This window comes from Petaurus breviceps, unplaced genomic scaffold (genome assembly GCF_028583685.1).
Source record: "Petaurus breviceps papuanus isolate PSGF00001 unplaced genomic scaffold, PetGlider_PUasm1.0 90808, whole genome shotgun sequence".
Classification (NCBI taxonomy): Eukaryota; Metazoa; Chordata; class Mammalia; order Diprotodontia; family Petauridae; genus Petaurus; species Petaurus breviceps.
The window spans coordinates 15,939,782-15,961,058 of record NW_027187349.1 but is presented as its reverse complement, the minus strand read 5'-3'; the positions used below and the strand labels follow the sequence as shown (position 1 = coordinate 15,961,058).

At 37.9% G+C, this 21,277-nt stretch overlaps 1 protein-coding gene across 2 annotated transcripts in view; it reads right to left on the bottom strand.

The window, feature by feature from the left end:
• Positions 1 to 13,626: 13,626 nt before the first annotated feature.
• The window catches only part of ERMARD (ER membrane associated RNA degradation), a 36,388-nt gene continuing 28,737 nt past the window's right edge, over positions 13,627 to 21,277 (bottom strand). For both annotated transcript variants that reach the window (XM_069070475.1, XM_069070473.1), the window contains exons 17-18: positions 18,874 to 18,987; positions 13,627 to 15,449 (exon numbers count right to left, since the gene is read on the bottom strand). In XM_069070475.1, coding sequence (XP_068926576.1) covers positions 15,266 to 15,449; positions 18,874 to 18,987 — 298 coding nt within the window. In that variant the 3' untranslated portion in view covers positions 13,627 to 15,265. The remainder of the gene's footprint in view (positions 15,450 to 18,873; positions 18,988 to 21,277) is intronic.

Genomic DNA, 21,277 nt, shown 5'->3' with positions numbered 1-21,277 from the left:
CCTCTGGCACATAAATATTTGAAGATTAATCCTCTTTCTAAAAAAAGGAAGATAAATGGGGGTTGGCAGACTCGCCCAGGTTTTAAGGTAGTAAAACTGTAAGAGGATGCATATAGAAAAGAAAGGATGAGTTCAGAGAAGAATGGTCTATGTGGTGATTATTGTTGTTGCTGTTTGCCCTTCTTTCTCAAAGAAGACCAACGACATCACAAGGGTGATATCTTGACTCACAGGTGAATTGTATTTAAGTGAGGTAGAGCTGCATACAGTTATCAGCCTCACTGTTTCCTTCAGTTATCAAAGTACACTGTCAAAACAGAAGTTGAGATGACTGGTGATGGTCTAGGATGTAGCGAGTGGGTGACGTTGGCCTTTTATACATGATAAAGCAAGATCTTAACTAAAGCCATGTCAAGGCCATGATCAATTAAGAAATTGCCACAACCCCAGAGGAAAGAGCACAGACATGCCCCTCATTTTCTGCCCATTACTACTGACACCTCCATTATACCCACCAGTTTTCTGGCTACTACCAATGGTAACATAGGATTCCTAGGTGGTCTCTCTGCCTCCAGCCTCACTTTTCTCCAGTTAGATCTCATGTAACAACATTAGATTAATCTTCCCCCAGCCCAAGTTTTTATGGCAATGCTTCCCTACCTTTGGAAAATGTTCAGTGGTTTCCTCTTACCTACAGAATAAAGTCTATGATCTGACATTTGTGACCATCTGTAATATAAAGGCAACCTATCATTGCAGCCTCATCTCTCTTACACAAACTTGCCCCAAACACACTGACCGATTACTTCAGATAACATCTTACAAACTTTTGCTCAGGCAATCCTGCCCACCTAAAATGCCCTCCCCAGCCTCACCCCCATTCCCCAGTCAAGTCTGAAGCCTTTCTTGACCACACTAAAACATAGTGAAAGACATAGTGGTCTCTCCCTATTCTCTATACAGTTGGCACCTACCAACAGAATAGTAGCACTTTTTAGAACTTTTCACTCATTGCCTTCTACTGTTAATTGTCTGTCCTTTTGTATAAAAGACAGCACAGTGGAGTGGACAGAATACTGAACTGGGAATCAGGAAGAGCTGGGTTCAAACCCTGCTTCAGAAACTGAACCCTGGACAAGTCAGTTATCCTCCTGAGCCTCATTTTAAAAAATAGGGACAAAGACAGGGAAGTCTTAGTTATAGGGGAAGGATTGCTGGCTTTGGAGTCAAAAGTCTTTGGTTCAACCCTTACTCTTGCTTTCTGGGTGACTGTGGGCAAATCACTTAAACTCCCTGATCCTCAGTTTCCCCATTTGGAAATAGGCTTGATCTGTCTAAAGGAATTCAATTAGACAATCTCTGAGGTCCTTTCAAGTTCTAAACCTATGATCCTGTGTCCTATTGTACTGGGTTCTTGTTAGGATCAAAGAAGATTACAATAAGTAAAGTGTCTTGCAAACCTTCAGATGCCATAACAATGTGAGTTATTATGTGTAATGCATCTTGTATCTTCAACTGGATCCTAAGTTCATTAAGGACAGAGACCTTATTCTATGTTGCTTTTTATGGCCCAAAAGTTTCTAGTTTATACATAGCAGGAATTCAGTAAATGTTTATTGATTGACTGTGAACTAAGGGGAATGGAGAAAGTTTTAAATCTTAAATGCTCTAACAACTTGCCCTACTTTTCTAGACCAGATGTTATGCTATTTTGCTAGACAAAAGTAAGTCCATAGATACAGATATGCTGGGTAGCCAAACAGCAAGAAGTAGAGCTTTTTCTAATGACTGATATCCCTAGAACAGATCTCAATGGCAATGGATAGCCCCTCTTGTCCATGTGACAGACTCTTTTATCATTTGACCATTTAAATGAGCAAAAACATGGTGCCAATACTTTAGCACAGAGAAAGCAAGCATTTTCTGGTCGGTCACTCTCGTAAGAACCAGAGCACTTAAATTAACTAGACTATGCAGGGAAATGAATGGATGAATGACAAAGTACTTATTAGGCACTTACTATGCACCAAGCACTATGCTGAGCACACTGGGGATACAAATACATAAGCAAATCAGTCCTCACCTACTGGAGCTTACATTTGTTGTGCTTCATCCCAGAGGGCCCCTTTTAGAAAAATACTCAATGTATAAAATAAGTATCAGGTATAGGACAGCTATTTATTTCCTCCACCACAAATTAAATGCTTAAAACATAAAGACACATAAATATACATCAACCAATATTTAAAATATGAAATCATAATGCATCCAGAAATGCAGACAAAACTTTGTGGGACTGATAAATAGACATTTTACCTTAAGTTCAGACATGAATTATCTGAGTATATGATGATTTGCTGGCCAGGTTATAGTTTGGGTTTTCTTGATCCTTTCCACTGCAACATCCTCCATCTTTCTGGTCATCTTCCTCCAAAATTGGTGTAGCCACAGGATGCACCTCCCAGTAAGTTGCCTTGCTGACTTAGGAACCCAGGAACTCTCAACTCACAAGAAACTGCCAAGGTTGGAAATGTCTATCTCTCAAGATCATTGCTTAGTCACTTGTGTGCAAAGAAAGATCCACAAGCCAGGCAAGGCATCCAGGGACTTGGGCCCAGTGTGAGGACAACCAAGGCAAGCACACGTTCTCCTTGTCATTGTGCTTGACTTGTAGCCACCATTGCTGTGGAGGGTGAGAGAGAGAAAAATTATATTCCTCTCTCACGAGTAATTCAAGGGAAAAGCTCTCTGAGTTCTAAGCAGCATGACCAAAAGAGGAAGGAACATATAGGAGGGTATATGGGCATATGAATACATATGTGAGTGTGTGTATATATGTGTACAGGTATATATAGACAGAGGGCACAGGACCAATTGAATAGGAAGGGATGATAACTAAAAGGTATAATTGAGAGGTGAGAGAGGAAAATAATGAGAGGAGACAGGGACAGACAGAATGGGGTAAATTATCTCATATAGAAGAGGCAAGGGAAAACGGTTACAATGAAGGGGAAGAACAGGAAGGCAAAAGGGAATGAGTCAACCTTATTCTCATTGAATTTGGCTTAGGGAAGGAATGATATACACACTAAAAATAGTATTCGCCCTACAGGAGAGTAGGGGGGAAAGGGATGAGATGGGGGATGATGGAGGGGAGGACAGGTTGGGGGGAGGGAAGTTGGAAGCACCCACTTTTGAAAAGGGACAGGGTCAAAGTAGAGAATAGAACAAGTGGGGGGCAGGATAGGATGGAGGGAAATATAGTCAGTCTTTCACAGTATATCCACTATGGAAATGTTTTGTGTAACTACACATGTTACAACCTATATTGAATTGCTTATCTTCCCAGTAAGGGTAGGTGACAACGGAGGAAGGGAAAGAATCTGGAATTCAAAGTTTTAAAATCAAATGTTTAAAAAATACATATATATATATATATATTTTTTACTTGCAACTGGGAAATAAGATATACAGGCACAGGGGTATAGAGATCCATCTTGCCCTACTGGAAAGTTGGAGAGGCAGGGGGGAGGATATAGGAGAGAGCAGATTGGGGAAGGGGGTATTCAGTAGGATCGCTGTTTTGGGGTGGTGGGTAAGGTAAAGATGGGGAGAAAATTTGTAACTCAAAATCTTGTGGAAATGAATGATGTAAACTAAAAATAAACATAATTTAATCAAAAAAAAAAGAAAAAGAAAAAAGAGGAAGGAACTTTTCTCTTCCGTATCTTATATAGCCTCCTGAGTAAACAGTCTTTCTTGGCATAGTTGCCAATCCTTTATAACACAAACCCCAGGTAATGGGGACAAGAGACTAAGAAGGAGACACTAGTTATGACTGTACTTCAGCAAGGGCTAGAACACTTTGCTAATTCTATGGGAGGTGTCCTCGTTCAGCAAATTAGGGAGTTCCCCTAACCATTTTCTCTACAAAGTCTAACCCAGGAAGGAAACACATATAGGGGAATGGTGGCCAAAGAAGAATGTTCTGGTCTGAGAAGGCACAGAATTGGTAAACAGAGCTTTAAAGGAGCTAATTGGCATAACTTTTCCAATTATAATGATAGAATTAATCTGTTAATATATCAAAGCAAGAGAAAGGAGGAGAAGGGAGAATCATGTTTAGCAACAGGGTCGATGAAAAGAAAATGTCCAGGGTAGAGAAGCAAGTCTGTGGCTGACTACACACAATGAATATTGTGTGAATGTGGGTTCACAAACTCACCATTTAGAATATCAGAGTCCTAGGAAAGGGGTTCAAAGATGAATGGATGGGGTGGCTAGGTGGTGCAGTGAATAGAGCACAGGCCCTGGGGTCAGGAGGACCTGAGCTCAAATCCGACCTCAGACACTTAACACTTGTCAGCCATATGACCTTGGGAAAGTCACTTAACCCCAACTGCCCCTCCAAAAAGCAAAAAAAAAAAAAAGAATGGATTAAGTGCCTAAGAGGATGATATTTGGAGGTCCAGTGACCCAGAGGGTACAAGAGCAGGAAAGATGGAAAGAAAATGGCTAGGATGGCCAGCTAGATAACATGAGCCATGTGAATTCATGTCCACATGGGGACATAGTGATGCTAAAATGCTTTCAAAATGATACTTACAAATATTGGGTGAATTAAAGGGTCATCATTAACATTTGCCATTAATGTTTGCTATCCATATTATGGGCAGTTTCCTCTACTTATGTCTTCTGTGGTGTCTTAGATATTCTTCCTTGATCAGCTACCCTTGGATCTGGGATGTAATGATTTATAATTTCACAAAATCATAGCTTCAGTCCTGAAAAAGACCAAAGAAGTCATCTATTCTGGCCCCCTCATATTACAGAGGAAGAACTTGAGGCCCAGAAAGATTAGGTTAAGTGATTTACCCAAGGTCACACAGAGAGTGACAGAAGTGAGATTGTCTTCTATCTCCAAGGCACCATATTTTCCAGGGCCCTATCTCCCATGATTCCCATATCATCTGTCTGGGTACTTCCTCTACCCACACAGATTGTAACTTCTCTGTGACTTAGTGGAAGGTCTGTAAGAGTTGCTGTGATTCACCACTTTCATCACCCTGCAACCAACCTGCTACTGAGCCTTTCATATATGGTATCATAAGGAATACATGCCTTGGTCCTGGGCAAATCTTCTTTGTGGGTTATACTTGTTACTTTCTAGTAAGAAATGACTGGGAGGGGGAAGGAATCAGCATGTAGAAACAGTTTTTAGCACAATTGAAGATATGTGAGGGGAGAATCCCATGAAATTATGAATTAACGGGGCAGCCAAGTGGCGCAGTAAGAGAGCCGGCCCCAGCGTCAGGAGACCCGGGATCATTTCTGGCCTCAGATACTTGGCACCCACACAAAATAATTAGCTGTGTAACCCTGACCAATTACTTAACCCCAATTGCGTTTTAAAAAAATGATGAATTAACATTCTTGAAATCTACTTTTTCACTTACAACGTGATAGATTTCTTAGGTTTTTCCATGTCTTAGTTTCTTCATCCACAAAATGGAGTCAATAATACTGTCTTTGTGGGTATGTCTTCAGAGTCAACCAATTAATGATTACAAACACTCTAAAAAAGAGTTTGTGTGTAATGGTGGTATTTAAGAAATTAAATAATAATTTAATAATTTTAAAATTATATTTTACATCTGTTTTTTATTAAATGCTTTTCATCCATTTGGATTTGCGTGTGATTACATTAGGGGAATATATTAAAAAATACTTTTTTGAAAGTAACTAAAGCATATTGTAAATGACTTCCAAGTATTAATCCACTCAGAAAAGTTCAATATTTGAGAATGGACAGCTTAAAGCCACAGTCTAAGTTGATTCTGTATACCAAGATTACTTGAGAGCAGAGGTCAGCAAACAGACTGTGGTCCAAATCTGGCCCACTGCCTGTTTTTGTATGGCCAGCTATCTAAGAGAGGTTTTTAAATTTTTAAATAAAGTTTTATTATATTTTACAGTGTAAAACTCATCCTCAGCTCATGGGGCCATACAAAAAGATGCAGCAGTGAAAACATTACTTTGCTGAGCCCTGCCCTTAGAACCCTGTCAAGAAACCAGGGGCACTTGGTCATATGTCTTAGGTTCACTAATAGTAAGACCAAAATTGATCTGGCTTTACTGAAACTTCTTGGTGGGGCTATAAGCCATACAATCACCACACCTTTTTGATCTATGTTGAGAATTTCCTTTGTCATCCCTTAAAAAAGGATGGTATGAATGAGCCTTTACATGACCACATTGCAGGCACTGCCTTACCGCACCATGGGATCAATGGCACCTGCAAGTAGCATGGGCAGATTTATGGTAATGCTGAGGTGTGAGTCTAGTCTCTGCTTAGCAATAAAGATGAGTTGTGATGAGATAATTTCCATAGCAAATATATGCCCTGCACATTCCCCATTTGCAGCAAATCAATCACAGTTCTTTAAACAAAGGATTTTTTATGCAATGCATTCTCTGTGATACTGAGATTAATTTTGCTGAAGATAGAGATCTGATTAATGACCATCTTATAGCCTCCTTTCTCTTTCTTATTACAGTCATTAACCCATGCTATTCCTTTTAAAGACAAGAATTTCTCTTCTTACTACAAGGCCACAGATTGAAATTATAATGATGTATTTGCACTTTTCTTCCTCAAAGCCTAGAGAAATAAAGTGAAAATTCAAGCTAAGAAATCTATTGTCCTTATTTAGCCTCTGACAGTATTTCTACAGATAATTTTCATGCATTTCTATTTTGCAAACTCCATTGATTTTGCATCATTCTAGCATCTTTGGTTCGATTCATTAGTGGCCAGGGGAAAGAGGGAAGAACACATCTTATCTGAAATGATGATTAAACTACAGTTCATTCCCATACAGTAGATTTTTATGCTAATCAGGGTAAAAGAGAGACTTTCATTCATTTCTTTGCAACCTCCTATGTACAATGAATAGCTGAAGAACCACATCTCTAGTTCATAAAGTTAACAAACACTGCCACCAAGTGGTACTTGAGAAAGACTGCAAAGACTGACAAAGTGCTCAGAAAAAAATACAAGAAAATCAAAGCTCTTTCACGGGTACTAAAAATAGTTGCTGACATTTGCATGATTCATAATGTTTTGCTAAGTGATTTACACACATCTCATTTGATTCTTACAGCAGCCCCAAGAGGTATGCAGTGCAAGCATTATTCTCTTTTATATTGACTAGGAAACTGAGGGATACAGTTCCTCCCAAGGGAGGAAAAAGCTAGGATTCAAAGCCATATTTTCTGACTTCAGTGGGTTTTTCCCCCACCACCATGCAGTGGCATCATGAAATCTTTGGGAAACCAGAAATAGGTCACAGGTAGTGGTTCATCTCACTAAAGTCATTTAGGAAAAAAAAAAAAGCTCCATTCTTTGAGTTCCTGATATATCAACAATTCAATAAACAATTTAAGTGTCTACTGTACACTGTACTAAGTGCAAGGATACAAAGAAAAAAAAACAGTTGGTATTCTAAGACTGTACAATCTAAAGAAGACAACATTCAAAAGAAAGCTGAAAAGTGGGACAGGGGGCTGTTTCCCAAATGGAAGGAATAGCAAAAAAGTCAGGTCTCAAAGTAGTTTAGCCAAGTTGGAAATGAGATTTCTGCCCTAACCTTCCCCCTTAAATGGAGGCTATGGAATTCATGGCTTGGCTCTCTAATCAGAGGGGCAGAAAGTGGTGATGAGGTGTGAGTATCAGGGTTGATTCAATTTTGTAGGATAATGAGACTTCCCCAAGATGAACTATAGGCATGCATAATAAAGGATATATTTACACACGAGCAATGCGTTTGTTGTTGTTCAGTCATTTTTTTAGTTGTGTCTGACTCTTTGTGACCCCTTTTGGAGTTTTCTTGGTAAAGATACCGGAGAGGTCTGCCATTTCCTTCTCCAGCTCATTTTACAGATGAAGAAACTGAGACAGTTAAGTGACTTTCCCAAGGTCACATAGCTAGTAAGTGTCTGAGTCGATTTGAACTCAGGAAAATGAGTCTTCCTGACTCCAGGTCTGGCACGATTCACTGTGCCACCTAGTTACATCAGGATGTCAAGTTTCCTGGGGATGAAGCTTTTGTCTTGGGGTCAGGATAAAGGTAGAGTCCAGTCCAACGTGCAGCTGGTGAGAATTTAAGAGTTGGCTGGCCTTAAAGTTGTCTTTAAATGGAGGCTGTGGATAGATCCCTCTGCTCAGACCTATAATAAGAAGGGCAGCAGATACTTAGGTGTGAATACTTTGCCCTCCAATGTTCCAATCAGAGGGGCAGAGGGAAATGAGGGTGTCAATGAGGTGTGAGCATGAAATCTGATAGAATCTCTCAGGATCGTATCAGATGTTTCCTCGTGATGAGGGATCCTGGAGGCCTGATCAAGGTGGAGACTAGTCCAAGGAATAGAACTGGTAGAAAACCAAGAATCGGCTGACTGGTAGATTAATTTAAATGGATGCTGCATTGATGTACTCATGATGAGCATAAGCAAAAGAGCTGCCATAAAAATTTTTCCAACTTATGGACCAGGATGTGCTGCAGAAGACAAAGAGAGAACAATTGTATTACTATAATAGGCTGATTATAAAAATTTATCATGATAAAAAAATTTTATCATGATGCCAAGAAGTACAGCTAAAGAGTTGACTAGCCTAGGATCTCTCTTTAAATAGAAGCTTTGAGAAGAGTTCTTTACCTTATTATAAAGCAGCAGTCATCAAAACCATGTAGTATTGGTTAAAAATATATAGACAGATTAATGGAATAGATTAGACAAAGAAGAATAAGAAACAATGAAATTCAGCATTCAATAAAGCTGAAAACATAAATTACACAGGAAAAAAACCTGATAAAACTGCTGTGAAAACTGGAAAGCAGTCTGGCAGAAATTAGGCTTAGATCATATTCTGCAATATATAAATTCTATACTATTAAAAACAGAAGAGAAGCAGATCATATACATTTCATGGCTATGGGTAGATGTATCAAGAGACAGCCAATTACAAAAGATAAAAGATAACTTTAATTACATGAAACTGAAAAGCTTCTGCACAGACAAAATTAATGCACCTAGGATGAGGGGAAGAAGTTGAATGTCAGATGAGAGAGAAAAGGAGACGTGTAAGAGAAATGTAACAAAAGCAGAATCAACAGGACTTGGCAATAGACTGGATAGGGGAGAAAGGAGGCATTTAAAGTGAGGTGTTAACATGTGCTATACATATGTGTGTGTTCTATATAAATTTATATGCAAATTAAGGATATATACAAATTGAGGATGACACATAGGTTCTAAGTCCAGGTGACATGAAGAACAATGGAGTCCTCAACAGTAATACTAAAGTTAGGAAGGGGGTTGGCATTAAAAGAGAAAGATAATGAGTTCAGTTTTAGACATGTTGGCATATATGGGATATCTGGTTCAAGATGTCCAAAAATCAGTTGGAAATACATTACAGGTCAGAAGAGAAGCTAGGGCTGAATAAAAAGATCTGAGAATCTAATGCATAAAGTAAATAACTGAACCTATGAGAACTGATATCCCCCAAGCAAAATAGTATGGAGGGAGAAAAGGGCCAAAAATATAGCTTTGCAGCATAACACATTTCCTTTCAGCTTTTTTTTTGAGCTATTAAAATGCTTAAAGGTAGCATATAACTAATTCATGCCCATAATAGAACCTTTTTACTAATGTGCTTACATTAGTAAATGTTTGATATTTTAAATATTTTTTATCTTAATTTTTGATATTTTTAAATTTTGATTTTTGTTCATTTTGATTAAATATTTTAATCAATTTTGATTAAATATTTTTAATCAATTTTGATTAAATATTTATTTTTATTAAATATTTTTAAAATTTTAAGTCAAATATTTTATGTTCTATTGCTTATAACCATATTTTTCTTTTTTTTTTTTCCCCAATAGTGGGTTCATTGCCATCTCTGGAGGCCTTGTGGTAGATAGCTAAGCCAGGCCTTCAGGGGTGGGGGCTCTTCCACCTAGCAGATAGCTGATCCAGGCCATCAGAGATGGGGGCTCTTGTGCTTGGGCTGCATGGCCAATCGCTGCACCAGCCTTCAGGGATGGGGGCTCACTTCTCCAGCGGAGCAGAGTTGACAAGCTTCTCTTGGGTCGACATGGGCCAGCAGCATCTAGCGGCAGCAGTAGTGCTTCAGGTCCTGCGTGTCCAAGGCATCCCCTTCAGTGTACTCTGCCTGCAGCAGCTCCAGGTAAGCCTCCCACTTGTTGCCCGTGATCTTGCATCTTGATCATGTGTGAAGCAGCGCACCAGGATGATCACGGCGAGGGCAAGGAGGCCGCAGCACCAGCAGCAGGCACACGTGTGGATGTTTGCCCTCTTTTGCCCCTGGTCTGGCTGCCTAACCATATTTTTCTATAGGAGTTGCTGCAGGATTATTCATTTAAATGTTTTATCGTAGGGGTGGCTAGGTGGCACAGTGAATAGAGCACTGGCCCTAGAGTGAGGACCTGACTTCAAATCCAGCCTCAGACACTTAACACAAAACTAGCCATGTGGCCTTGGGCAAGTCACTTAACCCCAATTGCCCTACCTTCCCCTCTCCAAAAAGCAAAAAAAAAAGTTTCATCACATGTTTTAAAGGTCTCATTTTATAATGAAATTATCTTGAACTATAGTTTAAGAATTGTTTCATTATTAAGGCATAACAATTCTCCCAACCTGCTGGTCATTAGTACTTGATTTGAAAGCTTCCCATGGGTGACATGAGTCTAACAAATGTTAATGCAATGTAACAATTTTGAGGAAATTTTATTTAGGTCAGGTCATTTTGGAAATATGCAGAGATAAATAATGTGTTAGCTACAAACAAGACAAAACAAGAATTAGCTCTGTATAGGTGAGACCAATCTCCTGATTCCCTAATTGCTTTTTTTGAATGTGACTGCTTTCAGGTTTGCAATATTTGGACAAATATTCAAACAGTATATTTCACCATATATATACATATATATTCTCCCATGTAAGAAGTTGCAACAATTTAATAAGAATATAGTCCTATCTTTGTGTGGGTGTCCTGCGATACTGCATTCTGCTCCAAGCCCATAATTTTTTGCCAAAACAGTAAAATAATCAAATAATCCAGAATGATTCCATAAAACACAGAAGCATTCTCCAAGTGCACACTGGAAATATGGTAATGTGGGGATAACTAGGTGGCACTGGCCCTGGAGTCAAGAGGACCTGAGTTCAAATGTGACCTCTGACACTTAACACTTACTAGCTGTGTGACCTTGGGCAAGTCACTTAACCCCAATTGCCTGCCTTCACCCTCCAAAAAAAAAAAGCAAGAAAAAAATATGGCAATGTGGCTATAGCAAGGGCTCTACAGATGGACTTCAAACCTGATTTCAAGAACACCATTCTTTTATTAAATGTTCTGTTGAAAAGTCCAAACAAGAGGTTTTCTTTCTTCATTTTGGTCCAAAAAAAAAAAGGGGGGGGGGAGGAAATATTAAAAAAAAATTACGGAAGGCAATAACATTTTTTATCTATGGACAGGAAAGATTTTTTTTTTAAACAAGGGATTTGAAGGATAGGTTCACAGGAGATAAAATGAACAATGGCAAATGCATAAAATTGAAAGTTTTTTGCATCGACAAATTAAGTTAAAATTAGAAGGGAAATATTTAACTGGGAATTGATTCAAATATATATGAAAAATACATTCCTCAACAAACAGTCAAAGCAAATGAAGACAATTTTAAAAGAAGAAATGCAATGTGTCAATAGCCATATGAAAAAAAAGAGTTCTAAATCCCTAAGAGAGGTGAAAATTAAAACAACTCTAAGGCTCCATCTCACATCCTTCAGACTGGCAAAGGTGACATAAAAGGTAAATAACAGCTGTTGGCAGGAACATGGAAGGACAGACACATTAATCACTGTTGGTGAAGCTTTGAATTGGTCTGGTCATTCTGGAAAGCAATTTAATGCCATCAAACTATGCATACCTGTGATACAACTTAAGCATACACCATAAAGATCATAGAGGGAATGGACATACACACACACACTCATATCTCAAATACATATATATGTATATGTACAGTATTCCAAATTTATATGTAGGTGTATGGGATGTTCCAAAAATCTTAGTGAAGTTTAAAGGCATTAAAGTTTTGTTGCAGCAAAGGACTAACAACCAAAGGTATATCTATTAATTGGGGAATGGCTGAACAAAATATGGCATATAAAAGTAATGGAATAGTTCTGTATCAAAAGAAGCAATAAAGGGGACAGACTTAGAGAATCCTAGGAATATCTGCATTAACTAACACAAAGAGAAATTTTAAAACATGGGAACAATTTAAGACTACAACACTAAAAGAAAACAATCTCAAAGACTTTAGGACTCTGAAATATTAACCAAACAGGGCTCCAAAAGACCAATGGTGGCTGGTGCTTCTCATCTCTGGGAAGAGGTGATGAACAAGGCACAGAACAAGACCTACATTTTCAGATGTGGTCAATGTGTCAAGTTTGTTTTACTTGACTGTCACAAAGGAGGACTTTTTCCTCCTCCAGGACAGGGAGAAAAAAGATTGGGAGGTGGGGTGGAGGGGAGAGATCAATAATGACAGTGATGTAAATATTTATGGTATCTATTTATACATACAGGTATATATACATATTATATATACACACATATATACATACATCTGTGTTTCTATATACAGATGTAGATCTATCTATATTCAGAAATACATCTATATAAATCTATATACAAATGTATATTATATCTAGCTAGCTATATTTAGGATCTATCAATAAAACATTTTTCAACTGCACAAAAAAAAAAAACAATGAAGTACAGAGGGATACACAAACAAGCAAAAAAAAACTTTTGGAACTATGAAGTTGAATGTTACAGACTTTTTTTAAAAACCAAGCTGGAAGCTAAAGCCTGTCCAGGAAAGAAAAACTGGGTTTTCTAGGTAGTTTGGTAAAACTGTACAACAAATACAGTGTTTTAGTGCTTTTAGAAAAGAAGATATATTTTACTTCGCTCAAGCTTTCTCAGAGTTTATAGAATGCCTCTCAAATGAAATCATTATTTAATAAATGAACAACAAAGAAAAAGGGGATGGTAAGTCTTAATAGAGAGCTATAAAATAAAACTGTATTAATTTAAGCCTTGAAAGCATTGGCGTAAGGAAATTTAAACAAAGCAATTAAGGTTACAAAAAGGCAAACTATAATGAATATTAACCAAAAATTCCTATATTATATCCATCATCAATTCCACTACTACAGAAAACAATACTATTAAACACTGTGGAAATTTATGAAAGGTACTTAATTTTATTGCAGATAACATTTTCAGCAATATGCCCAAATATGAGGTCAACCAAGTTTTTATTCCCCCCCCCTCCCCCCCCCCCCCCCCCCCCCCCCCCCCCCCCCGCCCACATTATATACAACTATCATTTTTATTAAACAAATAAAAAAAAAAAAAATAAAACAAACGCGAATAAAAATTATAAAATAATTATTTTTTTTTAAAAAAAATATTTTAACCAACTACCCCCAAAATTGGGATAACCCATTTTTTTCCCCCCCCCCCCCCCCCCCGGCCATGCACTGATTACTGCAAGGGTCTAGGTTAATCAAAACGTTTGCTATCACAAATAAAAAAAACAAAACAAAATAAAAACAAAGCAAAATTGATTTTTCTCAATAGCCCAAGAAAAATGATCTACATAGAGTCATGTGGAATTATTGATCTAGTCTGATAGAGCAAATTCATATACTCTTAATAACAAATTCTTTAACCAAAGGCTGCTGAAGCTAGATGAAACTGATTACTAAAATCACAATTCACAGGAATTCCATTTCTCCACAAGATAATTTAATATTACCATACATATAGAGCTGAAAGGGACCTCAGAGGTCATCTAGTTCAAGAGTCAAACACACCAGAGCAGCCTGAACCAGATTTTAAAACATAATTGGGAACTATTTAACAAAATAAGTAAAAATACAGTAAAACATCAAGTTAACATGTGAGTTTCTAAGTTAACCATATGGCCCACGGGGATCCTTATGCATGGTTTAGTGCTTTATCACCTGTTTCTACTTAAGTTTAAAGCCACCAAGCAAGTCCAACCCCCTCCATTTTATAGATAAGGATACTGAGGCTTGAGGAGGTTAAATTACCCAAATAGCACTAGTGAGCATTTGTATTAGAAGCAGGATTTGAAACCAGTTCCTCTGACTTAAAGCCAGTGTTCTTCTCACCTGACTCACTGGGCCTTTTGCTTTTGTAAAATGAATTTTTTTTTGCATCTTATTAAAAGTGATTCATACACCAAAATGTTACTAAAAGATTTCACAGTTTAAGTTAAAATACAACAAATGGGTACAGGTGACAAAAACTATTTAGTGAAAACAGTGAAATTTCTAAATTTCTATCACCTATTCTGTTAGTTACCTTTCCCCAATCCAAATGCCAACCAGTCTTAGTTTTTCTACATGCTTTTGCAACTGCTGGTGAGAAAACTGAGGAGTTAAGGGACTTTGTGTTTTTGTTGTCATCATGATCTGAAAAGACCCTAAGTTTGGTTTGGCCCTGGCATAATCTTTCCTTGAGACATTTTTTTCTGAGTCAGATTCAATGAGACATGGTTCAACCTGTCCCTCAAATCCCCATAGGGGATTTTATACTGCATTTTTATATGTTTTCCACAAAAAGTCTTGTGAGGCTGAATTTCACATTCCTGTAAGAAGAAAAGTAACTAGTAAAATAACTAGGACTAGTAAAGTTTACTAGTACTCTTTTTCCTTAGGGGAAGCTGGGTAACTTGGATTCCTGTCCCAGCTCTGTCTTGGCTTCCCATTTTTGATTATGAAGTGAATGAGACTTGTTTCCCCACAAAACTCAAAGAGTGAGAAGATTAATGAATGAACATTTATATAGTACTCTGAGACTCTCAGATGAGACTCTGTCTAGACATTATCAATAAGCTATGACAGCTGTGTGAATCACTTGAGAGGTATTTTAAAACAAAATGTGAGGTCTTACATTTTCTTGCCAATAGGGGAATGACTAAAGGGTATCCTAGACTTAGGCTATATTGGTAATATTGAATTTTAAGAAGCTTGGGAAACTACACTTTACGCTTCCAAAATTTTTCAACCTAAGAGGAAATTACTGAAGAAAAAACTATCATACTATTAGCCTTTGATTCATGAAGAATTGTCATAAAATAACTTTATCTGGGGATTCCTTGGCTAAGTGTATTAACATTTGCTTTTTCTCACTAAAAGTCGATATTTTTACTAAAACTAGATGTGTAATATTGATGGATTCATCCCATTTGTTTTTTTCTTGATTGGAATAAGTCACCAAGTTCTCAGTGTACTGCAAGACTGACTTCAAGAACCTGTTAGAAAAAAAAAAAAGAAAAAGGAAAAAGACTGGCAAAAAGTCCCTTTTTTTCTGATGCTGGTTAATCTATCAATTACCCTAATTACTTAAATTGCTTCCTCTTCTTTCCCAGATTACTCCCAAACTAGCTTCCTTCTATATCAAAACCAAGACTAGAATAAGCAGAATATATATATATATCATTGTCTTGATACAACACTATATACAACTGGGCTCTTAACAATGTTTGATGAGGATTCTAAGGTTTGGGCAATTAGAAAACATGGAAAAAAATGAATTAAAGTAGAATGATTCTAAGAGGCACATACTCCCATTTTTCCTTGGGGCCTTGAACTTTTTACCCTATATCCATAAAGAAGGCAATAGTCATCAGGCTAAATGTTAGTTCTTTTGAAAAGAGATTTGTTTTTCCAGTCATCTTTAAACATATCAGTACTTATTAAACAGACTTGATGATCTTCTCTGAGGAATAAACATGAAGAAATTAACATAAAGTCAAAGTCAAAGTAAATACCCTAGAAGGAAAATTTTCCTGATAATAAATATTGTTAGAGACTGAAATAATTATCAAGAAGGCTTAAATTTCTGTCAAGATTGATTTACAGACTGGCATCCAGATACCAGTTAACCAAATTTTAGCATCAGAAAACTTTATGAGGTCATCTAATCCAGCACTTCTTAAACTTTTTCCACTTACTATGTTGTGTGGCCTGAGGGAATGTGCAGTACAAAGGTGTGCATGCTTTGTGATCAGAACCAAGGCTGCAGTGAAGTTGTATAATGCAACATGTGTAAATGCTGCCAGAAACACCTCAGATTCATTACATGTTTGATTTTGAATTTCTAGTCATTGCACATTCAGAAACCTTACATTGCCAAATTTCTTGCAACCCCACATGGGGTCTTGATTCACAGCTGAAGAAGGGCTAATCTAGTCCAACAACTCACTCCACCACTCCTGAAAGACTGTAGCAAGACTGTGCTTGAATAATTTCAGTGACCAAAGTCACCTCACAAGACAGTCTATTCTATCTGTTAGAAAATCATTTCTCAAACTCAATCAAAATTTGCTTCCACAAAGAAAAAAATTTGACCTCTTTTCTTTATCTTCAACTATCCAAAAATAATTACAATGCCTTTCCCTCATCACAAAGCTTTTTTTTTTTCAGACTATTGTTAATACATTAATGGTTTTCAGTCCCATTCCTGGTTCTCATTTCCCTCACTACCCTAGTTATACTCTTCTGGACATGGTCTAGTTCATCAAAGTTTATCTTAAAACATGGTGCCCAGAAGAAAACATGAATACTCCAAGACAGAGTTTGATCAATGCAGAATACAGGGAAACTATTATCTACTTTGATCTAGGACAGAGGTGTCAAACACATGGCCTGAAGGCCTCATGTAGCCCATAACATTCCCAAGTGCTGCCTGAACTTGATTAAAATGCAACTGGGAAATATTTAACAAAATCTGTAAAATTCCACTAAAGCACAGATAACATTACATTGTAAAACTAAGTCAATATCCAGCCTGCAAGAATCCGTATGGATATAGAGGTCTTATTTCTATTTGAGTCTGACTCCACTGTCCTAGGACATTAGATCTCTATTAATAAAGTCTAGTGTTATTTGCTGGGTACTTGCTACCGTGTCATTCTGCTGACTTATGTTGAGCTTGCAATCCACTAGGACCTAGATTTATAGCAGCAAGAGACCTCAGGTGTCATCTACACCAACCTTTTCATTTTACAGATGAGGAAACTGAGGCTCTGAGAGCAGACAGATGAAATGACTTGCCCAATTCAAACCAACATCCTCTGACTTTAAATCGAGTGTTCTTTCTACTGTACCATGGTATTCATAGATCTGATTTTTGAGTAGCCAGAGCAAATGTAGGTTTCTGAAGAGACTGCTATGACTACCAATAACCTCGAGGAAACCACAAGAGCTAATATGGTCCCTATGTGGCCCTTAAGCTTTCAGGTCTTAGGATATAGGCAAAGAGGATACAAGGGTTATACTGTGTCTTTAGACCCCAATGCTATAGAAGGCTTTAGATATTTTGGAATGTGTTGTCCTCTACTATACCTAAAAAATTCAATTCTGCCAAATAAATTTTGTTCTAAGTCACTGAGCTATAATAAGAATTTATCATATAAAAAAAAAAAACTGAATCCTCCTTAGCAACCATGGAGGCTAAGTTAGCTATATATGAATGTATAAATTAATTGAGAACACAAATGCTAAGCACTTAACTGTGTGCAAAGCACTACATATGCTAAGTGCAAGTCAAACATCACTCTTGATGACACTGGTTATCTCCAAAAATGAAGGACAAACAACAAACACACATAAGGTAGGGTTCACTAAAGGACTCATGGAAAGATCCAGGGGTCCTCATGGTGCATCAGCATGAGAGAAGTAAGGCCTGGCAGGTTAGATGGCAAGTAGTTTAGTTTGGCTGGAAAGCAAGGGGGATAAGGCTGACGTATAAACACATCTTTTTTAGTTTTATTTTGATCGATAAAACAGTATCTGTTTCTGGAAGATGGCAGCAGGAAACAGGATGAAATCAGGATCAGAGGTGTTATTACTACTTCTACAAGGGCTCTTAAAAAAAGGGGTAATGGGCTGTCTCCTTTGGGGTCTGAACAGAAGTGATGACCAATTTCTACTGGCTGGCAGTTGGTCAGTGGTTGATTTGGGAAGGGGCTATGATGGTGGGGCCACATTACCACAAGGAGTGTTCTCCCTAATGATGGCAGAAGGGCTGGCTAGAAGTGTGGCCCATGGTGATACTGCTATTATCAGGGTTTTTAGAGATGAGATCCTAGGTTACTTTCACTGGGTACGTGGTAATGGTGGTGGTTTAGCCTGTTTCATTTCTCTCCCTAGAGTACCTTAACTATTTCTGCTTAGCTGGCTGGAAGAATATATCTCTCTGATATGTCTAGAGGCAGCAAGATGGACTAAGTAGTTTTTGATGGGATTTTTCTCAATAGCAATCCTATATTCTCAAGTAAAAGAGAAATTTGAAAAGATTCACTATATTTCTCTATCTATGCCATTGGCGGGGGGAGGAGGCGGGGCGCAGTATGGTACACGGAAAAGACCACATTCTCTCAAGACTGAAAAAGTGGATTCAAATCCTACCTCTGATGCTGTGATAAAGACCTTGGGCAAGTCACTTACCTACCTAGTCCTCAATTTCTTCATCTGTAAATAAAGGGGTTGCATTAGATGACTTCTGTGGTTCCTTCCAGCAATAGCTGTATCAACCTATGTAAGTATCTAGAGTAAAATGCTTAAGAAATGCATTTATCTACTGGTTAAAAAAAAGACTGTCAAAGAAAATGGACAAGTAAAAACAATACAAGGTGGGTCCATTTAGTTAATTTTAAAATATTACATACTTACTTTAAGTACTGCTGGTATTCACAAGTATTTTTTTCATTAACGATATGAATGTTAACCAATTCCAGTGTGATCAGCAACAATACTAGCTGGAGTACAGGAGACAAAAGCTTAATACTAAAAAGAAAACAGAGTTTAATTAACTAAAATGTTTCCTTGAAGTCAAAAATGACTTTTCTACTAAAAAAAAACACTTTTGTTTATTCTGTCTATTAGAAGGTCAAAGATCCCTTTGACAGCTCTGTGGAAGACAGGCTGAAGTGAGCAAAAACATGAGGCAGCAAGGCCATTCTCTACTATTATATCTAACTATAATCACACTTCTTTTCTTTCACCACTAAAACCTGGTAAACAAGGTGCCTCCACATACAGCCTCAATTTCCTCAACAAACATTCATAGAATCCAATTCAACAAATATGTATGGAATGCCTACTATATGGAGGGCATCAAACTAGGAACTAGGCTAGGGATACAAAGACAGAACTGAAACTGTATCTGTTCTTTAGAAATTTACATTTCATTGGGACAGTTGCATGCAACATGCACATAGAGAAATAAGCAGGTACAGAATCAGACATACATTCTTGGGCATGGCCAATGGAGGAACTTGCTTTGTTTGATTGTCCATAATTGTTATTGGAACTTTTTTCCTTTACTTTTTTTTCAGGGAAGTTGGAGAGATTGGAGGAAGAGAAATGAAATGCTTGTTAACTGAGAAAGTTAAAATAAAAGTTACATTAAAAAGAAATAAATGTAGGAAATTTTGAGAGTGAGAGGACATTTAAAACTGAGAGAAATCAAGTAAGCCTTTATTGGGGAGGTGATATCTAAGCTGAGGCCTGAAAGATAAGATTCTGAGAGATAATTATGAGGAAGGAATTCATTTCAAATGTTCCATGTGACCTGCATAAATATGTGGAAGTAGGAAATGAAATGTGTAATTCCAGGGATAATTAAAAGCCTAGTTTAGCTACATAAAACTCATATATCAAGTACATGAAAGAGAGCAATAGGAAATATGAACTGGATGCTTTAGAGCTAGGAGACTAGCTGAAAAGGTACAGAGCCCCATGGTAGAGACCATGTACTCCAACTACCACAGGTTTTTGAGCCAGGAAGTAACCCGGGTCTTCTCGGGAATACTATTGTAGCAGATGTGCAGAAAATCGAGTGGAGAAGGGAAACCCAGAAGCAGCAATATCAACAGAAGGTCATGACAATAACTGAAGTGAGAGGTAGGTGATGATAGCCACCTCAGGGGGAGGGGGAAAGGACGGAGAGAAGAGAAGTTATACACCTATTACGTATAAAGCACCGCATTTGGGGCTAGGAAAAGAAAAAGAAAAAGAAAAAGCTTGTTTGGTTGTTGTCCTTTGTTCTCAAAGAAGCCCCAAATGACATCACTATGTTGGGGTCAAGATTTAGTGTGTCTGACTATGGCTGATCAGACCAATATGAATTTGGAAGGCTTTACCACAGGTTAGACACAAAGAGTCCATATGTACATTTGGATTGGAGATGTCTCTAAATTTGTGCATCTCAGGTTTCTTTTGAACTACTGCAATTCTGCTTTGCTCACAGAGCACAGTAATTTCTTTGATGCTGGCATGCCATGCTGGATGGTCCTGGGCTACTTCTCCCATGTCTCACAAATGATTCCAAAGTTCTTCAGAGAAAACTTGAGAATGTCCTTGTATCACTTCTTCTGACCTCCGTGTGGGCATCTGCCTTGTGTGAGTTCTCCGTAAAATAGTCTTTTAGGCAAATGACTGGCATTCCAACAACGTGGCCAGTCCATCAGAGCTGTACTCTCTGCACTAGAATCTGAATAGCTGGCAGTTCAACTTGAGAAAGGACCTCAGTGTCTGATACCTTATCTTGCCAGGTGATCTTCAGAATCTTCCTAACACAATTTAAAAGGAAGTGATTCAGTTTCCTGGCATGGCACTTGTGTACTATCAAGGTTTCACAGGCATAAAACAATGAGATCAGCAAAACAGCTCTGTAGACCTTCAGTTCAGCAGGCAGCCTAATATATCTTCTCTCCCATACTTTCCTTTGGAGACTGGTAGACACTGAGCTAGCTCTGGCAATGCACATCTATGTGCACAGTCCTGGAAAGTGCAGCACCAGGATAAGTGAACTTATCCACGGCACTCACAATTTCTCCATTTGCTGTAACCACTGGTTCCACATGGTTCCATGCTGGCTGGTGAAGAAGGTGTGTTTCCTTGGTGTTGTTAGGCCAAATTAACGAGAGCACTGTCCATTTGCAGAACCTGTGCAAACATGCTCTCATAAAACTGGTATACAATACTGAAGAACTTCTCTTGGTAACCACATGTTGCCATGATCTTATAGCTTGTGTGTGTGTGTGTGTGTGTGTGTGTGTGTGTGTGTGTGTGT